The sequence below is a fragment of the Brassica rapa genome, chromosome A05 (assembly GCF_000309985.2).
Source record: "Brassica rapa cultivar Chiifu-401-42 chromosome A05, CAAS_Brap_v3.01, whole genome shotgun sequence".
Lineage (NCBI taxonomy): Eukaryota > Viridiplantae > Streptophyta > Magnoliopsida > Brassicales > Brassicaceae > Brassica > Brassica rapa.
The window spans coordinates 17,016,678-17,035,711 of record NC_024799.2 but is presented as its reverse complement, the minus strand read 5'-3'; the positions used below and the strand labels follow the sequence as shown (position 1 = coordinate 17,035,711).

Here is a 19,034-nt window from a genome sequence, read left to right as displayed (position 1 = left end):
ATCTGCAATTAAACTTCAATCAAGATGAGAAAGAGATGATATTGTGAGTATGAGCGAAGAGAAAAATCGAAGAAGTGTTTACCTGTTGTCGGAGAGTAATAAATCTTGCATGTCAGAGATTTCTGATCTACGGAATTTGCGCTTTGTTATGATCTGGATGGATGTAATTTTGATTAGAGTTGAATTTAGATCTTGAGATGATGAATGGAATCGAAAGAATATTGTCCATGTCCACAACTAGTTTATAATTTTGTTAAGATGTTCAGGTCCACAACTAATTTATAATTATGTTATCCACGCTTTGGTGTCCACGTCCACACTTTGTTTACACATTAATATATGTAATATATATATATATATGAACATGGATCTTAAAAGATAGAAAATTTTATATATAGTTTATTATGATAATTATTTTTGTTTAATATATTTTATAACTTGAGATAAAAGTAAATAAATACATAAAGTAGAATAAGAAAAATAATAAAATGAAATAAGAAGAGGAAAGAGATTCTATTTAGTTTAGGGTCATAAAAGTATGTCACAAGTGATAAGTGTCTTGTAGTGTAATTTGAATGTAAGAAAGTGTCTCTAGATGTAAAAAAATCATTAAAGATTCAACAGTCTCGGGTCCGAGTAATAAGAAATTCAAATGTGGGATAAGAACACGTGAACCGTTCGAGGAGTGTTTTTTGTTGTAAAAGAAACGAAGACTCTTTTCATGTTCATTTGTAAGTCGAATCGACCAGCGATTGTGACCTACGAGGTCCGAGTAAAAGAAGATTCAAATGTGGAACAAGAACACGTAAACCATTCGAGGAGTGTTTTTTTTTTCTTGTGAAAAAAACTGAGGAATGTTTCAATGTTCGTTTATAAGCCGCATTGACCTACGACTGTAACGTAAGACCAATCGCAAGTCACATGTTGTTCGTTTCGCTGTCGGGGGACTGATCGCGTGATCATGTCATAGGTTGCGATCGCAGATTATTCGCGATTAATCTCAAATCGTAATTTTAAGTCAGTACAAAAATTAGAGACTGAAAAGTTTTTTTTTTGGCATTTGTAACCATAAAACAAACAACATTTAGTCGCATGTCGCAGATTATAGTCGCATGTTACAAATCGTAGAACCTACAACAACGAAACAAACAATATTTTTGTCGTAAGTTACAGTCGTATCTCGATGCGAAAGGAACATGGCTTCGCTCGTACAAAACAAAGAAAGGTGGGAGCAAAAAGTCAATCCCATATAAATACTGTGCAGCTTGCTAGGACATATAGAATCTCAATATTCGGATTATAAAATCATTCGGTACGCATCCGGCAAGTTACATTTCTTCCTCAAGCCCGGGTGGATCACCGCTAATGAGAAATTTATGATAGAACTGTGTGAGTTTGCGGTGAATACCCGCAACAAAGATGTAACACCTAACAATGGAGTAAATTTTCAAGAGTTTTATCATTGTGTAAAAGCTGTTGACAATCGTGAACAGTACTACCATGATAATATGCTAATTGTATATTAGTAAAAATACTTTTGCAGTTTACGTTGTTTCATTTATGCATTTCCTTATCCTTTTATACTTTTAGTATTATGTGTACTTTGACAAAATTAAGAAAATTGACATGGGGAACATATGTTATTTTGGATGGTACTAATAAATCCATTAACTAGCATCACTACAGAAAGAATAAAATCAGTTACTGTTTTGTTTGAAATTAAAACAGTGTGACCCAAATGCTCATGTTGTCGACCTTTCTGGTCTAATTTAAAAGATATCACTGTAAAATTGAATATTTTATCTATATCTCGCAAGGACAGCTAATTAAGAGTACTCCCACATGCTATTTAGAATATAATCTTGTAAATAAAAAGATATTACATGGTGACCACGTGAAAAAATAATAATAGAATCAACAAAAGAGGTTTAACAACAAAAACAAGAGTTAAATCCAAGATCGTTAGAGCATGATTACACTACAAGAAAATATATATTTTACGAGGACAATATTCCTTGTTTATTCATTGTAAAAAAAGTGTTACGACGAATTAATCGAAAACTGTTTCGTTGTTAAACGTCCTACGAAGGTTTCATCGTGAAGACGTGGTAATGTTTACGAGGAAAGTTTTCCTTGTAAAACGGAAAAAAACATTTTGTCGTAAACGAGACGTAATACTTCATCGTAAAGTACTTGTATTATTTCGATGTAAACTTCATGTAATCTTTACGAAGATTTTACAACGCTGCCCATGTAAGCTCCACGTAAACCTTACGACGATGTTACGAGGATTTTGTTGTAAAATCCATGTAAAGTTTACAACGAATTTACATTGTTTCTTACCATTTAATATAAAATAAAAATATTATTTAATATTCGAAATTTTAAGAATTTTAAATATAAAATGAAAAATGAAAATCAAAACATCTATTTAAAAACTATTTAAAAGTCATAACATAATATTTAAATTCATAATACAAAAGGAAACAAATAAAAAAGCTACTACATATTATCGAAGTAGTCGGTGGCGATGCTCAATTGAGAACGGTCTGGATCGGCATCTTCGGGATTCTGTATTGGCATCCCGAGAGCTGCTCACCTCTCATTTAATGCTCTCTGCAAAGTCGGGTTTCCCACCGCCATCACATCCAGCATATCTTCAAAAGAGTCTAAACGATCATGCTGGCTATCCATCCGAACTCTCATTTGAGAGTTCTCTTCATCCCGTCTCGAAGCATATGAAGAAGTTTCCTTAGCAACTTTGTTAACAGAACCGATGCCCACTATCCATCCCTTCTTTCTAGGGGCCACCTATAAAACATATTAATATAGTTAAAATTTATTATTATTTAAATAAAATTATAATTTTTTACCTCTTCGAAGATCATGTCGACCTTTTCGGTCGTCAGTTTGACGGGTAATCCATCGGGAGACTGCTGGGTTAATTGCGTCTCCCACTCTTCAATCTGAGAAGCCAATGCGTTGAAGAGTTTCTCGGATACCGGATCCACAAAAATCCCGTCTGATGTGACGTGAGTCATCTTGAATAGATCAGACATAGATGGTAAGACTCCCGTCTTCTCATACTACAAAAAACAATTAAATTAAATTAAATATTAAAATTAAAATTAATTAAGGAATTTAAAATAAATATTAGAAACAAACTTACGGATTCCAGCGTGAGACTTTTGTCCAGTTCTGTGAACCATGGGCAAATAACCATCTTTGTCTTTCGTTCCTTGGGAAGCGGAGCACGAGTTCGCCTTACGGGTAGAAGAGGGTAGCTTCCAAAAGGCGATAAGATCATCCCATACATCCTTCGTAAGCTCGGTGGGCTTTCCTTCATAACCCTAGATCTCCCACTTGTCCTTCCAATCGGAGACAGTGTTGCAAAGGCGGATCTTTTCCTTTGCAATGAATTCCTTCTTCACCCTCTTGGTGATTCCCAAGGACCAGTGCCACCTTTGCTGAAACAAACAAAATTTTAAAAGAATTAAAATAAATAATTAATTAGATATAAATATTTAATCAACACTATTAAAAGAGAAGGAGTCTTCAAAAAATCTACATATGAAAGTTGTTTAAACCCTTTCATTTAACTCATTTTTTTTTTGTCTTACCTTAAATTTAGACTAACAATAATTTATTCAATTTCTTTATTTATTCAAATATCACTCCTAAATCTTAATCATTACTATTACTATATTTACCTTTTTTGACTTTTAATCATAAAAGCATAGAACACAGAACAAGAAGGCAGATAGCTTAGCTAGAAGCGCTAGGAAAGAAACGTCTTTTGTAGTTCACATGGATCAATATCTCCCAATGTGGTTCACAGAGTCAATATGAGTCTGATAAAATTGATGACAAAAAAAATCATAAAAGCATTGAAACTAATGTTTTATATTATCACTTTTATCATATAATATATGATTTAAAGTAAGAGAAGTTACACGACATATATGTGTACATTCGAACTTCCTCTTTCCTTTATAATAACGTAATCATATCATATATAAAATTTTCTACTAAAATCTCATATTATATACTAAACTTTCAACCGTCTATAGTTTGATAGATATTTCCATATTTAAAAATGAGTTTTCTAAAAATATTTCATGAACCATGTTTTTGTACAATAACATTAAAAATCTATATCAAAAGGTTGTTGGATCCTATATGGACGTAATGGAGCCACATATATTCGGGTATTTAGGATCCTAATAAAATTCGAAATATCTAAAAAATCTGAAAAATATCTGAAACACGAAAAGTACTTGAAACTCCAAACAAAATCCCAAAAAAAATTCAAATACCTAAAAATTCAAAATCTATCACTCAACTGAAAATACGCAAAATTTTATCCAAATACCCAAAAAAAATTTTTAATTTGAAAATTTACCTGAAATCAAAAACTATAATCGTAAACCAAAAACCTAAAAAAAATATCCATAATGCTGGAAACATATTCAAAATATCCAAATATACCTAATAAACACAACATATTTATGATCGGGTCTAGGGTAGGACCTGGACTCAAACAAAAACCTGCGGGTCCAAAAAAATCTGCAATAGGTTATCTTCTCTGGACCTGAACTAAACCTATATTTTCGGGTCGGTTTGGTTTTTTTTTTATCCGGATATAATTCTCATGCCTAAAAGAAATTTACGTAAAAGTGTACATATAGAATATCAAATAAACTTAAAAATTATATTTTCAATATAATAAGACTTTGTATAATAATATAATCCAAAAAACCCGCGCTTAGTCTATTCTATTAATTCTGCAGCATGACCATTTGATATTTGTTTGGTCCAATTATTTATAACCCACTTTCTTAAAAATTTAACTGCCATAACATGTATATATATTATAACCTCCTCTTCCCTTGGTATTTTATAACCTCCCAATGAAAAAGAAAAAAAACCTCCTCTTCCATTTACTTCCTATAATTTCGGGATGCATTACTTTGAGTGGAAAAAGTATTCGACTACAATCATTGACAGCAACCAATTCATCTATTAAATACTTTGATTTTCCCATGCCTGATACCATTCTGTATATACATTATCAATAACAATTAATAGCATTTATAATCATAGTATCAATAACTATGTTTACAAATAAATAAATAATTATACCAGCTTTAAATATCGGACGGCTTGAATAAAAATATCAAATAATTTGGATAATTTTAAATTTATGGATAAAAATATTCGGGTAATTTTGTTAATAAATATTATTTTTAGTATATTTAAATATTTAGAAATTAAGTATAATTAATATTTGTGGGTATATAATTTTATTTTAAAATTTTGGATACTTATTTTTAGCGGTTTGGTTCCGGTTCAATTAAATTTTTTGGTTCCAGAGATATATGATTCACTTGATTATTTATGAATTAGGTTTACATTTGGTTTTAGTTTTTTTGGTTCTAGATAAATGTGTATAAACCTATACAATATCTTATATAGAAATTAGGGGTGGCCATTCGAGTACTCATTCCGATTTGGTTAGGATCTAATTCAGATTTTAGGTTTTAGGAGTTTAATATTTTAGCCTTTTTCAGATATTTTTAAATTTTAGTTCTGGTTCGAATAACCCATTTAAATTATTTTAAAAATCTTAAAGTTCATATACTAAATAATACTGATAACTAAATTGTATATTGATATGTTTGTTGCTTCCTACGAGCAAAACACATACCTATTTCATTTAACTGCTTTTTACATTTAACTGATTTTATGAATGTGGAACGGGTGATATTCTTTTTTTTTGTTCAACTACGAACGAGGTGATATTCATTTTAAGCTATTTATAAAAAATATACCAAAAAAACAAAACAAACAATATACCTGCACTTTGTAGCGCAGGTCAAGATCTAGTTAGATGTTTAAAAAACAAAATTAGCGCAAAATATTTAAACCAATTCATCTTAACGTGGTATGGAGTCTTGCTCCAATTCGGGTAGGCTCCGTCGTAGTAGCCCTTGATTATCTCCGACACGCTCCGAACGGTTGTTGGCTCCAAACCTGAAAAGATAACCTAATTTTTAGAGAAAAAAAATTTAAAATTTAATGTACTAAAAAATAACAAGTTACCAATAAGTTCCGGGTGGTCTATCGAGATCCAGAACATCCAAGCCCTCTCGTCCAGGCTGGGCGAACAAATCCTCTACTGTATATCTCGAGTATGGAGCACATGGAGGCACACACAAATCTGGATGAACTGCACCTGCTGGGACAGGCTGAGGTGCAGCGGCTGGAGGAGGAGGAGGTGGAGGCATATGAGGTGCATGAGGAGGAGGACTCCAAGAAACTCTCTGGGATGTCTGAGAGCCCGGAACTGCCTCCGAAGATGATGGACCAGAAGAAGATGTCCCAATACCATCATGAAACATCTGCGAGTAAGTAGGTGTTGCTAGCTTTCTTCTAGGACCCATCTAAATTTTATAAAAAATTACAGTTAGTTTTATCAATAACAACATAATTAAAAAATATTATTCCGATACTTAACTAATCACCTAAACTAAATATTTATACTAACCACTTAAACTAATTACCTATACTAACCACTTAGGCTAATTACCTATACTAACCACCCAAAACTAAACAATGTTTAAAAAAAAATTAGAGAGAGGGAGAGGTTACCTTAAGAGGAGTGGAGAGGGATTTGGGAGGAATGAACAAGATATGCTCGTTCTGAGGCGTCGCCTATATATAAGAAAAGGCATTCCTCGTAAAGTCGTCGTAAAGTTACGACGAAATTACCAGGTCCGCGTTTTTTCATTTACGACGAAATTATCAGGTCCGCGTTTTTTCATTTACGACGAATTTATCAGGCCCGTATTTTTAAGGCTACGACGAATTTACGTGGACCATGTTTACGACGAATTTACGTTGACCAGGTTACGACGAATTTACCAGGCCCGTGTTTTTTGTTTACGACGACTTTACGAGTCTTAACCCTAAACCCTGAAACCAGAAAACCTAAACCCCAAAGTTACTTATCTTATAACATCATCTCTTCTTCTTTACATCTTCTTCCTCTTTATCCAACTTAAACCCTAAACTCCAAATTAAAATTTTTTTTTAAAACATATTATGTAAACACAACTTTTTGATACACATACATTAAAATGTGAAAATGAAAAAGAAAAAAAAAACAACATTTGTTACATAGATTACATCATTCTGAATCGTTTTCGTTCTCATCAAGATCAGTTAAATGATCATCGTCGCTTCCATCGAGCTCGTCTTCATGTGCTTCATCTGTCACATCTTCGGGAAGATCTTCATATTGTTGGTTTTCCGGATCGATAGAAGGATTTCATTAAGTTGTTGATCAGGTACATCAACTTCATTGATAGCGTCTTCTTCTTGCAAATGTGGTTTTTTTCCAGCAACAATTCGTCCACGAGGTGTAATTTTTATAACAGCTAACCAGTTTATCCCAGAACTGCGAAGGCGAGGGTATGGAAGGAAGCTAACTTGCTCGGCTTGAGAAGCTAGGATGAAAGGCTCGAACTTGTTGTATCTTCTCCCAGAATTGACATCCACAACACCAAATTTGTTAACCCGAACACCTCGGCTCATAACAGAGTCGAACCATTCACATTTGAAGAGGACGCATTTTAGCTTTAATAAACTCAGAAATTCGATTTCAATAATCTTCTGCAGGATCCCATAAAAGTATATTTCGCCTTTCACACATATTCTGTAGTTACTTGTTGCCCGATGTCTCCCATACTCGTATGTGTAAAAGGTAAAACCTCGTGTTAGATACATAGGTGATGTGGTGACCTTTGCTAATGGACCTTGGATCAAATCGTGTAACCATATGGGGTAATATGGATTGTCATAATCAACCTACAAAAAGCATCACCATTAAAATTATCTTATAGCATCAATGCTAAAATGAGATATATATATATATATATACTTGTGATTTTAACCGCTTGACAAAGTGATTATCTTTCCGTGCGTCAACCTCAGTTGAGGATATTCCTGGTGGTGCTTCTTCAACTTGAGATACAAACATGCTGCAAATAAAATGAATGCATTAGAGCATATATAATTAACATTTTTCATATAATTAACATTCACAAGAATATTTACCTCTCAAAGGAACGGATTATTGCATCCTCGCAGTTGAGCAAAATATAAGTGTGGGCACTATGCTTATTTTCTTCACATGACAATCATAACTCTTCATTCCTGAGAACTTTTGACCTCGTTCAACACATCTTGACATATTAGAAACATAACCATTAGGGAACTTAACTTCTGATGCAACCCAGTCAAACAAAGTTGTTTTGGCTTCTGATGACAACCGAAAAATAGGAACATGAACGTTGCCATTGCTCTTGATATGTAACTTACTTCTTGAGCAGATATCTGGTAAGTCCATCCTTGAATTCTTGTTATCTTTTGTCTTCCCAGGGACGTTCAGTATTGTATTCATTATGTTGTCGAAAAAGTTCTTCTCTATATGCATCACATCCAGGTTGTGACATATAAGAAGATCCTTCCAGTAAGGCAGCTCCCAAAATATACTCTTCTTATGCCAATTTTGCGCTACACCATACCCATCATGTATATTTCCAGGAACATGCCAGTTTCCTCCACACTTAACTGTTTTCTGAGCTCCGTAATAATCAATGTCCGCTTCGATCTGTTGGCCGGTGAGATATGGAGGAGAACTGTCTCTCACAACTCTTTTGTATCTAAACAATGTCTTATTTCTTCTGTACGGATGAGAAATGAGGAGAAAGCGACGATGACAATCAAACCAACAACTCTTCCTACCACTCTTCAGTTGAAAAGCATCAATCGATCCAAGAAAATGTGGACAAGATAATCTTTCATGTGTTGTCCAACCAGACAACATCCCATAAGCAGGAAAGTCACTTATCGTCCACAGCAGAACTGCTTGCATCGTAAAATTGTTTTTCAACGAACAATCATACGCCCTCAGCCCGTCTGACCACAACTCATTTAGCTCTTGTATCAATGGTTGAAGAAAAACATCTAACGACTGTTTTGGATGCTTCGGCCTAGGGATTAATATGGTTAAGAATAGAAATTCTTATTCCATGCACATTTTCCGGCTACAGATTGTACGGCGTAAGAATGACTGACCACAAAGAATATTGTCTCCCAGTCATTCCGAATGGACTAAATCCATCGGTGTATAACCCAAGATAGACATTCCAAATATTTCTACTGAAATCTGGGTGTACCTTGTTGAAATGTTTCCGCGCTCTTGCATCTGATGGATGACCGACCTCACCATCCCTCTGGACATGTTTGGCATGCCACCTCATCGATGCAGCAGTCTTCTCAGATTGATATAACCTTTTCAACCTGTCTGTAATTGGTAGGTACCACATCCTTTAGTACGGTACCATATTCTTCCCACGTCCTTGCGGTTTGAATCGTGGTTTCTTGCAGAATCGACACTCTTCTAGCTTCTCATCATCTTTCCAGTAGATCATGCAGTTGTCGATGCAAATATCTTTCATCTCCGAAGGTAACCTAAGAATATAAACCAATTTCTGAATCTCATAATAAGATTCAGCAGACACATTGTCTTCTGGCAAATACTCTTTAAACAACTCTGTCCATGCATCCATGCAATTTTCAGGTAAATTATGATTCGTCTTAATATTCATCATCCTAACTGCTAGAGATAATTTAGAGAGACCTTTTCTACAACCAGTGTAGATTGGTTGATTTGCAGCATCTAGCATTTCATAAAACCTTTTGCATCCAAATTAAGTTCTTCTACATTTTCAGTTCCATCAACTATTGTTGTAGTTGTTTCTAAAAATGCATCAGTAATCATGTCTTGAACCCTATCATGATCTACCATCTACTCTTCTTGATGGTAATTATATTCATTATGCAAATGATTCGGTTTTTCATTATTACCCGCATCCCCAAAAGTATTATTACTACTACTAGCTTCATTTCCACCATAACCCTCTCCGTGTTGATACCAAATATAATATTGTGGTGTAAATCCCCGGTTTACTAAATACTTCCATACAGTTTCACTACATGTAAATTTTGAATTCTTACATTTCTGACAAGGACAGAACATCGTACCACTTTCCTACGTGAGCTGTGTAGATCCCGCTTGGTACATGAACGTCTCTATTCCGCTCAGAAATGCATTCGTCACTCTCCCTTCTGAATCTTTATGGGAATATATCCAACTCTGTAACTCGTAAATATTACCGCCATCCGCCATTTTTTAAAAAAAATATTTGGGAATTTTTGTGGGGGAATTTTGTTTTTAGAATTTTTGTGGACAACATCAGGAAAATACTGGAAAGAGCATCTCTTTTTGAAGAGAGTCACATCTGTCTTCCAGAACATGCCACTTCCTTCACATTCACAAGACTGGCACCAGAACTCTACACCAAAGAAGAAATCGATGAAATGGTGTTTGGTATTTGTGGAGCTCAGGAGAAACTGGGAGAGGAGCTCAGAACACTGGTAGATGAAACACACCAGCCTTTGGATAAAGGCTACAATGAGCTTTTCAGATGTATGGCAGAAATGAGGACAGAAATTGAAAGTTTACGTCAGCAACTTGAGAAGGAAGCTACGACCTCAGCATCGATCGACGCACCACGTACAACATCGATCGACGTCAGTCTTCCTACAGCTAAGATCCTTGCAGAACCGCAATGTTCAACACAACACATGGATGAATGGGAAGTCTCATACATCGACACGAGGATAAACGACGTTTACTGTCCTCTCAACAACAACGTGGACTGGCTAAGCACTAAAATCGAGCTACTACAGCAAGATCTGGACACCATTCGCAAGAAGGACAAACATCCAGCCACATCGATCGACATGTGCACCTTCACATCGCTCGACGCCAAAGTCTCAGCAATGAATGAGAGGCTGAGGACTTACGAGGATATGCATTGCCGTTTTATATCACCAGTCATGACATATTTAAACAAATTATCTAGTCAATTACTTGATGCCCAAAAGGATATTGAGAACATTACTAATCAAAGTTTTTTGCAGGTAAAATCAGCATCGATCAACAGGCTAAGAGGACCCTGGATCGATGGCAAGAAACCTGTGGAGTTACTTCCTTACACAGTAGCAAAAGTTGACAAGATCACATCCAAGATCTACACTGCTCTAGACACCATGGAGGAACGACTTGACAAACGCTGCGATGACATATACTTTCCATTCGACAACAAAATCAGTGGACTAGACAACCACGCAGAATGGCTACATAAAGAAGTCAAAGCCATTCAGAGGCAACTCGCAGCTCAACACCAGATATCAGCATCGATCGACAGGACAAAAGCGAAATCGATCGACGGCAACTCACCGAGATCGACGAACAAACACATAATCGCATCGATCGACGCCGAGTCTATACCAATCGGCGAGCAGCTGATACACAAGACAGTAGAGTCAATGCAAAAGGAACTGGCAGATCTTTCAGCATACGCCTATGACAACATAGGCTGGCACCAGGTCAGCATTGACAACATTCAAGAAAGGCTACAGAACATCTCCAATGTACTTGGGAAGATGGATGACAAATGGACAAGAAATGATGAGGCCACAAGAAGTTTCATTGCATCTTGGTTCAGAATGCGCAGAGATGACGTGGATGTTTGCTTTCCAACAAGCAGCTGCTTCTCCACCCAATAGCCAATCACTACCACAGTCAAGCTAAATGACTATAACCAAGCGCTGAGTGGGAGGCAACCCACTATTAGGTATTTTACTTAGGTTTTATTAGCTAGCATTTGATTTCTTTCGTTTTATCTCTTTCAGATTTAGGAGAACCAAGTAGGAGGACTTGAATATCGACCGACGACGAGACGTCGACATCGTTCGACAAAGGCAACCACACGGCGATCGATGTAACACATACCCATCGATCCATATTTAATCCGGTCAGATGTATCTTACCTACTTGTTACATTTCGTACATCATACACTTTTCATCATAACTCCGGCTAAGTTACACTGGGACAGTGTAATTTAAGTCTGGAGGGAGATTTACTGATATAATTTATTTTATTCTTACGTAAAAAGGAATTTCAAATAAATTATGCTTAGCTATCGAAAATATGGACTATAATCTTATATTGATATCTAACAAATCTTTAGCACCATTTTAGATTTACTGATTGCAGGTAGCACTAAAGATGCTAAAGCAGATCAACCTATCAACTACACACTTGCCTTGAACCGTATGAAGTAACCAAAGCTGATTTCCAACACTAAACCTGACATAACCGCTTGTCTTGGGGCTTGGTATACATGGGATCGAATTCTTCAGATAGGTCTGGAAGGTAACGCCTGGTTTAGATTATTTATTACATTTTCTCTCTCTAGATTTCGACCCTAGATTAGTTATAGAGTATATGTAAAAAAAATAGCAATAAAAAAATAATAATAAAAAAAAAGAGTAAGTAAGATCTATTGTTTAATTAGGATGAGTCTGAACAGGACTTGGTGGCTAAAACCATTAAGGCTTAATTCATAAAGACTCAAATAAAAGAGTTCGAAACGGGACTTGGAGGCGGCAATCTTCAAGGCTCGCTTTCGCAAAGAACTCTTAGATATAGGTCAAAAAGAAGTGAACAGAACTTGGTGGCAACCACCATTAAGTTTTGATTCATGGAAGCCTGTCCAATCTTTGTCACTGATCCTGCAATGGAAGCAGACTTTGACTCAAGAGAGAAATTTAGAGAGAGAGAAACTAGGAACTAACTTTTACCTGCAGCTCCAGATACCTGTCTGAAATCCTTGCATCCTGTGATCGATACTCCCAAGGTAAAGCATTCACTTTATATTTATGCTAAGAAATGAAATCAGTAGAGGGGATGTCAGACATGAATTGATGAGTTGTGTTATGTTAGAAATGGTTGCTAAGCTAGGATATTGCATAGTGTGCTTTTATGATTAGGACTTTTTAAATGTGGTTGCAAAATTGTTGAGGAAAGATTTCTATGTGTTTAAAATCTTAAGTTCCCAAATACTTTTAAACTTCTTTCAGAGAGACTGCCTGTATGTTTTGCTTGAGGACAAGCAAAAGGGTAAGTCTGGGGGAGTTGATATACCTTGGATTTGACCCATTTTTATCCATGGTATATTATTATTTTACTATATATATATATATATATCTATGTTTTCTACTCTTCTAGGTATGTTTTCAGGTTCAGGAGCATTTCGGAGTAAAGCTATGACTTTGGAGCATTTTGGAGCATAAAAGACATTTCACCCGAGCTGACCACTTAGAGGTCGACGAGAGGAAGAATAATCGATCGATGCGCATCAGTGCTGACGATCGATATCAGGAAATGCCTCGACAGATGAAGATTAATATCGATCGATGTACACAAGTACCATCGATCGATGTCGAGACACCAGACGCGACATTTTGGATTCAGCAGACTTAAAGACCAAGGCCAAGCCAAATTACCAAAATGCCCTGACCAGTTTTTAACCTAGTAGAATATATACTGCCTAAGTGTTTGACGGCAGGGAGAGCTTTTCTTTTCTAGACCTAGTTTTGTTACAAGTTTCATTTGGAGAGAAGATCACTTGTGATTGGAACTCCTTGTTTCATTTTCTTATCATATATTCTATGAGTTTCTATTTATCTATTGATATGAATTGATTTGATATGTCTGAGTAGTTCAACTGTTAGATCCATGGTTCAGATAGGTTTGTGGGATTGGCCCCAAACTATAGATCTGCCTTATTGTGATATTCATGATAGATTTGTATTCATTGCTTGTTTTAAAATTTAAAAATGTTTTTGAAGCTATTTAAAAAAAATATTTTAAATTCTTTTAATATATAAAAATATAACTATATATTCAAAATGATAAAACAATATAAAAACAATTATATATTCAAAAATTTAAAAGTATATAAAATATAATAAATTATAGTTTTAGACATAAAATTTAGATTAAAGTGCAATATATATTTTGTAAATATAACTATTTTTTTTTCTAGTTTTTTATCACATGGATTTTGAAAATCATATGGATACATATGATATTTTGAAAGTTGAGTCTTATGAGTAAAAATTGATAGAATTCATCTCTCAATAACACTAGATTTAGTTTTTTTTTTGTCACCAACATACACAGACTCATATAGACTCCACAAACCAAACTGGTAGCTCTGCATCCATATGAACGTCAAACGACGATTGTTTTCTTGCGTTGCGAGACTGTCTGCCATTGAATTATACGCTCGTGGTATATTAATTATCTCTGAGCTATTGAAACTTGTCTTCAGGAGCTTTATGTTTTCCAAATAACTTGCAAATATTAGCCATTCTTCTGGTTCCAAAACTATCTTCACCAATTGAGAACAATCCATTGTAAAAGTAACATAAAACTATCTTAGTTTCATCATACATTTTATTGCCCAAATAAGAGCCTCTATCTCCGACGAGTGAAGTGGCGACTGACTCGCTCTTATATTCCTCACTCCCATTAAGCCATCATAACCTTCCAGTGTTCTATACCACCCTTGTCCTGAATAAATTTCCTGAATTTTTCATGATCCATCTGTAAAACCCCATCTAACTGGGATAGACGGTACTATTGCTGCTACTTGTAATCAAGTTTGATCGATTCCATGTACAAGTGAAGTCTGTGCCTCAGCCCAAAGTAAGGACTTCGTTTCCGCTAGTCTGCGAGTATCTCTAAGATCAATATCCAAATTACTAAAAACTTTATTGTTTCTTCCTTTCCATATGTACCATAAAATCCAAGAAACTTGATGATCTTCTAATTCTGGAGAAACCCTCCAAAATAAATGATCCATATTTACAAACAATGATTCCGTGGGAAATATGTTTGGGTTCGATGAAATTCTTGAGAGTGCCCAAACCTGAACCGCTGGTTGGCATTAAAAAAACATGATTTATGGATTCATCGGTTGCTCCACATCGTGCACAGATTGGATCTTCTTATAATCCTCTTTCTCTTAAATTTTTCTTAACCTACATCCTGATACCATTTCCATAAAAAAATGTTTCATCACAGATGGACAGCGTACCTTCCAGCAGTGAGCCTTCAGTGGAGTTACCGAAGGACCTTACTCTGGTAGCATTTTGTCTCTATCCAGGTACACTCATTCTACTTGGTATCCAGATTTAACCGTGTATCTCCCATTAATAGTAAAATACCATCCATCTCGATCTGCTGTCTGAATTTGAATGGTATACTTTCAATTATTTTTGCATCTTGAGGATCCACCAGAGTCCGAATGACCTGTAAATTCCATGATCTTGAAGTTTCATTGATGAGCGAAGCAACTGTAAGGTCTAGATAAAGATTATGTTAATTTTTGTTTGCTGGTCTCGGGCGATAACACTAGATTTAGTTAAAATTAGATAATCAATAATAACTAAACTTTTTGAATAACAAGAGATTTTAATGGATTTTAATTTTTTTTTAAACCAATAACAATGAATTCTATTAAGATTTTTGAAATCTAAAAACCTATAACAATGGAATCTCAAAATTTTCAAAATTTGTGAGAATTCACCTACCAATAATCCCTCGTAAGAATATTTTTTTTTAACCTTTTTATGGATTCTTAGATCCAAACTATATTTCAAGCACAGTAGGTACAAGACATTATATCGAACTTTCATTAAATATTAATGATATTTATAATTAAGGAAAAAAACTTCACCAAAAAATCGATCTAAGAAGACAAATTTGAACCGAAAACCATCATACTGGCAGTCTAGATCTCTCTCATATTAGTTTTGTTAAATTTTAAATGTCATTACTTAAATAAATGTTTGATTACAAGATAATTGAACATGTATCTGCTTAAAAGCCATGACGTTCTTAAATGCTGCAATTTTAGTTTTTAGAAAACCCCTAAACACTAAAGAACTAAATCCAAGACAGCCAAAAATGGTGAGATTGAAGTTAATAAGAAAACTAAAACAAAAGAAAATGTAATAGCTCCCTATTCGTAACACTTCTTGAGCTCCAGGAGAAACCAGAAATAACAAAAGAGTAGCTAAATGAACTAAAAAAGTCTCAACGCGTAAGAGTTTTACCAAAACACGTTTTCCGAATTTTTTTCGGAAAAAATAAAACTTACTCTCCCCAAAACCGCGAGAAAACCCTAGGTTAATCACGGAAAAAGAAAGCACAACAAATCAGATACATAATTCACAGATGTACTTCTTCCGAATATCTTGCGGAAAATCCCTAGGTTAATCGCGAAAAAGTGAAGCACAGCAAATCAGGCACATAACTCACCGCTGTAATTGTTTCGAATATCTTTCGGAAAACTCCTAGATTACTCGTGGAAAAAGGAAGCGAAGAAAATCGGTTACGAATCCCCCACGGCTGTACTTCTTCCAAATAAATTTCGGAGAAACGAAGTTGATTTCTATAGAATCACTTGAAACCTAAAACGGCTGACATAGACTAAAGGAAAACGGGAGATAATATCCCCACCGCTAAAACGTTTTGTGAAACCTAAGATTTCGTAAGAATTCAAGTATCACTTCTATAGTAACAAACTCCACGAGTTGTCGATGTTTGTTGCTTAAATCTTACTTTGGAAAAAACTATTCAAAACTACCACGGATAAATACCACAGATAAGAGAAAAACTTATTATTAAGTTTGATTGCAATAATTAACCTCGTCACAGCTCTCGTATAGCCAAAACTTGAAAACTTATTTACGGAACAAATCTCGTAAAAATTAAGCTCGACAACATCGTGCGAAATAACCTTTGCAAGAATTAAGCTCGACAACATTTTACGAAATAACATTTTACGAAACTTAATACGTAAAATTAAAATCGATAACATTTTATGGAATAACTTTCATAAAAATAAGCTCGATATTATTTTTCAGAAAAACTTTGGTAAAACTAAAGTTGGCAACATTTGACGAAGCAGCTTTCGTAAAATTAAACGCGACATTATTTTACGAGACATAGTTCGTAGAGTTAAACATGGTCGTATTTTATGATACAATTTTCGTAGAATAAGTTTGACAACGTTTACGAAACGACTCTCGTAAATAAAACTCAAAACTACTTAACAACCTTCGAAAATCTAAAAACGATCGTAGAAAAAGACTCTCGGATAAGAAAAAAGATGGAGAGAAATCCGAAAATCAAAAATTCGCCCATCCACCTCTCTCCAAGGGCTCACCATCCTTCCTCTCCTGCCTTGATCTATCGTCAAAATCTAATATCCCGGCGAGTCTTCCTGATCATCCTCGGCATCTCTTGATCGTTCCTGGCTATTCCTAAACGCTAAAAAAGTTTCGACGAGATGCGTATTCATTTCGTAAATCCAATGACACTAAGACTGCAACATGGATCACAAAAACCGCAAGACTGGCATCAGCCTAAACGTGGCCAGGAGATCCGAGATATCCAGGAAGAATCACTATTCTATTTGAAATGGGCAGACAGACACGAAAAGAGTACGGGCAAATGAGCAAGCAAAACAGAGAAGAGGTAAACCCAAATCTTCGAGAGAACCAAAGTATGTACGACTTGATATCTTTTGAAATCAAACTTGGAATTTTCGTAGGAAGGTACTAAGAAATAAAAACACTTTTGAGACTGCCATAGAATTTTAGGGAACTTAAAACCTAGAGAGATAGTATAGTGAACTGTCTTAGGCGTTTTTTCCTGTCTTGGTATATTGTTCCATGATTATTCAGGCAGATCTTGCAAACCAATCTAAACTCTCTGAAAATCGAGAAACGATCGCCACACATATTCAGATCACATCCTAAAGAAAGAAAGAACTAGAGACACAAACTTCATCTTAAAACCGATTCGTTTCTAGCGATTTTCTTAAAACCAGCATATTCCAAGTCATCAACAACCAAATCACAATTCCAGCGTAGTCTTTAAATCGACCCGGATTGTCGATCACTCCAATTCTCATAAGAAGAAATGTACACAAAGCTTCATAGTATTGTTTCAACGGTTTTCTTTCGTAAAAAAGAAAAAAAAAGGGGAGTAGGTACGTATTCTATACTCCTATACTCTCAAACTTCAAAAACTTTTGCAAATCGTCAAGAAAACGCTTTCGTCAAAGCAAATGGTCTCAAAAAGGAAAACAACAAACTAAAATTTGTCTAAACGCCAGCAACATATCCAGACGATCATGAATATTATCTCAAAGACTATACAACATTTCTTGTCGCAATCAGGCGTACAGAAAATTTGTACCAATGTCAAACTGAAACTTGACAATTAGCCAAAGTCTTGAATCCCTTTCCGGCTTTATAAAGCCAGTTTCGTATAAAAAAAATTACAAGAAATCTTCAAGCATCAAAGCAATTTCTTTCGGTTTCCTTTAAACCAAGTGAGTCACGGAAAAGCATCGAAAACATTTGGGACGGAGAAAACTCTAGAATAAAAGAAGCAGCGAGCACATTAATGGGAACACTTTCTTCCCGATCATTAGCTAGATCTACCGCTGGTTGACAAATTCGTTCCAGAAACGAATATGTCATGAGAATCCTCTCAAAAGCCTATGAAAAACGTTATGCGACTAGATCGTGGCGAAATAAAATTCGGTAACACTTCATGAGTAACACCAAGAAACTTTCACCAAAGATCAACATCAAAGCAGAAACGTTTCTCGTAAAACCCGCAGAACAACACTACTATGACACGTGTATACATATCACCGATTTACAACCTTCGTAAAAACGGTCGCCCATTACTTACGCGAAAACTCCTTCGTACAATCAGATCAAATCATACGAAGAAACTTTCAAAAGTAAACATAACAGGTTTTACGAAGAAAGTATTTTTCGTATAGCAAATACAAAGCTGTAAGATCTGACTTTGGATGATCAATCTAAACTTTATCTCTTTTCGCATTACGATCTAATAGATCTCTTTTTTTTAGCCATGCGGCTTGCTGGCGTCTGCCTTTCGTTACCCTCGGTCACATCCGAGCAGGCAATCATCCCGCAACCGACTCCGCACTGGTTATGTGTC

The 19,034-nt window shown here is 35.2% G+C and overlaps 1 protein-coding gene across 1 annotated transcript; it reads right to left on the bottom strand.

Annotated features, from left to right (window-relative positions):
* Positions 1–7,275: 7,275 nt before the first annotated feature.
* On the bottom strand, positions 7,276–8,938 carry LOC103874883. The gene is made up of 4 exons (XM_009153308.2): positions 8,233–8,938; positions 8,119–8,188; positions 7,943–8,042; positions 7,276–7,869 (listed from the first exon to the last, which is right to left on the bottom strand). The coding sequence occupies exons 1-4, from the start codon at positions 8,936–8,938 to the stop codon at positions 7,276–7,278; spliced, it is 1,470 nt and encodes a 489-aa protein (XP_009151556.2).
* Between the last annotated feature and the right edge of the window lie 10,096 nt (positions 8,939–19,034).

Bases quoted from the DNA above. Each gene is read 5' to 3' on its own strand.
- LOC103874883 (XM_009153308.2), bottom strand. From the start codon at position 8,938: ATGCAAGCAGTTCTGCTGTGGACGATAAGTGACTTTCCTGCTTATGGG. The intron at 8,189-8,232 runs GTCAAAAGTTCT...TGTCATGTGAAG, and splicing joins GTCAAGATGTGTTGAACGAG to AAAATAAGCATAGTGCCCAC. The intron at 7,870-7,942 runs GTATATATATAT...TGCTTTTTGTAG, and splicing joins TCAAGCGGTTAAAATCACAA to GTTGATTATGACAATCCATA.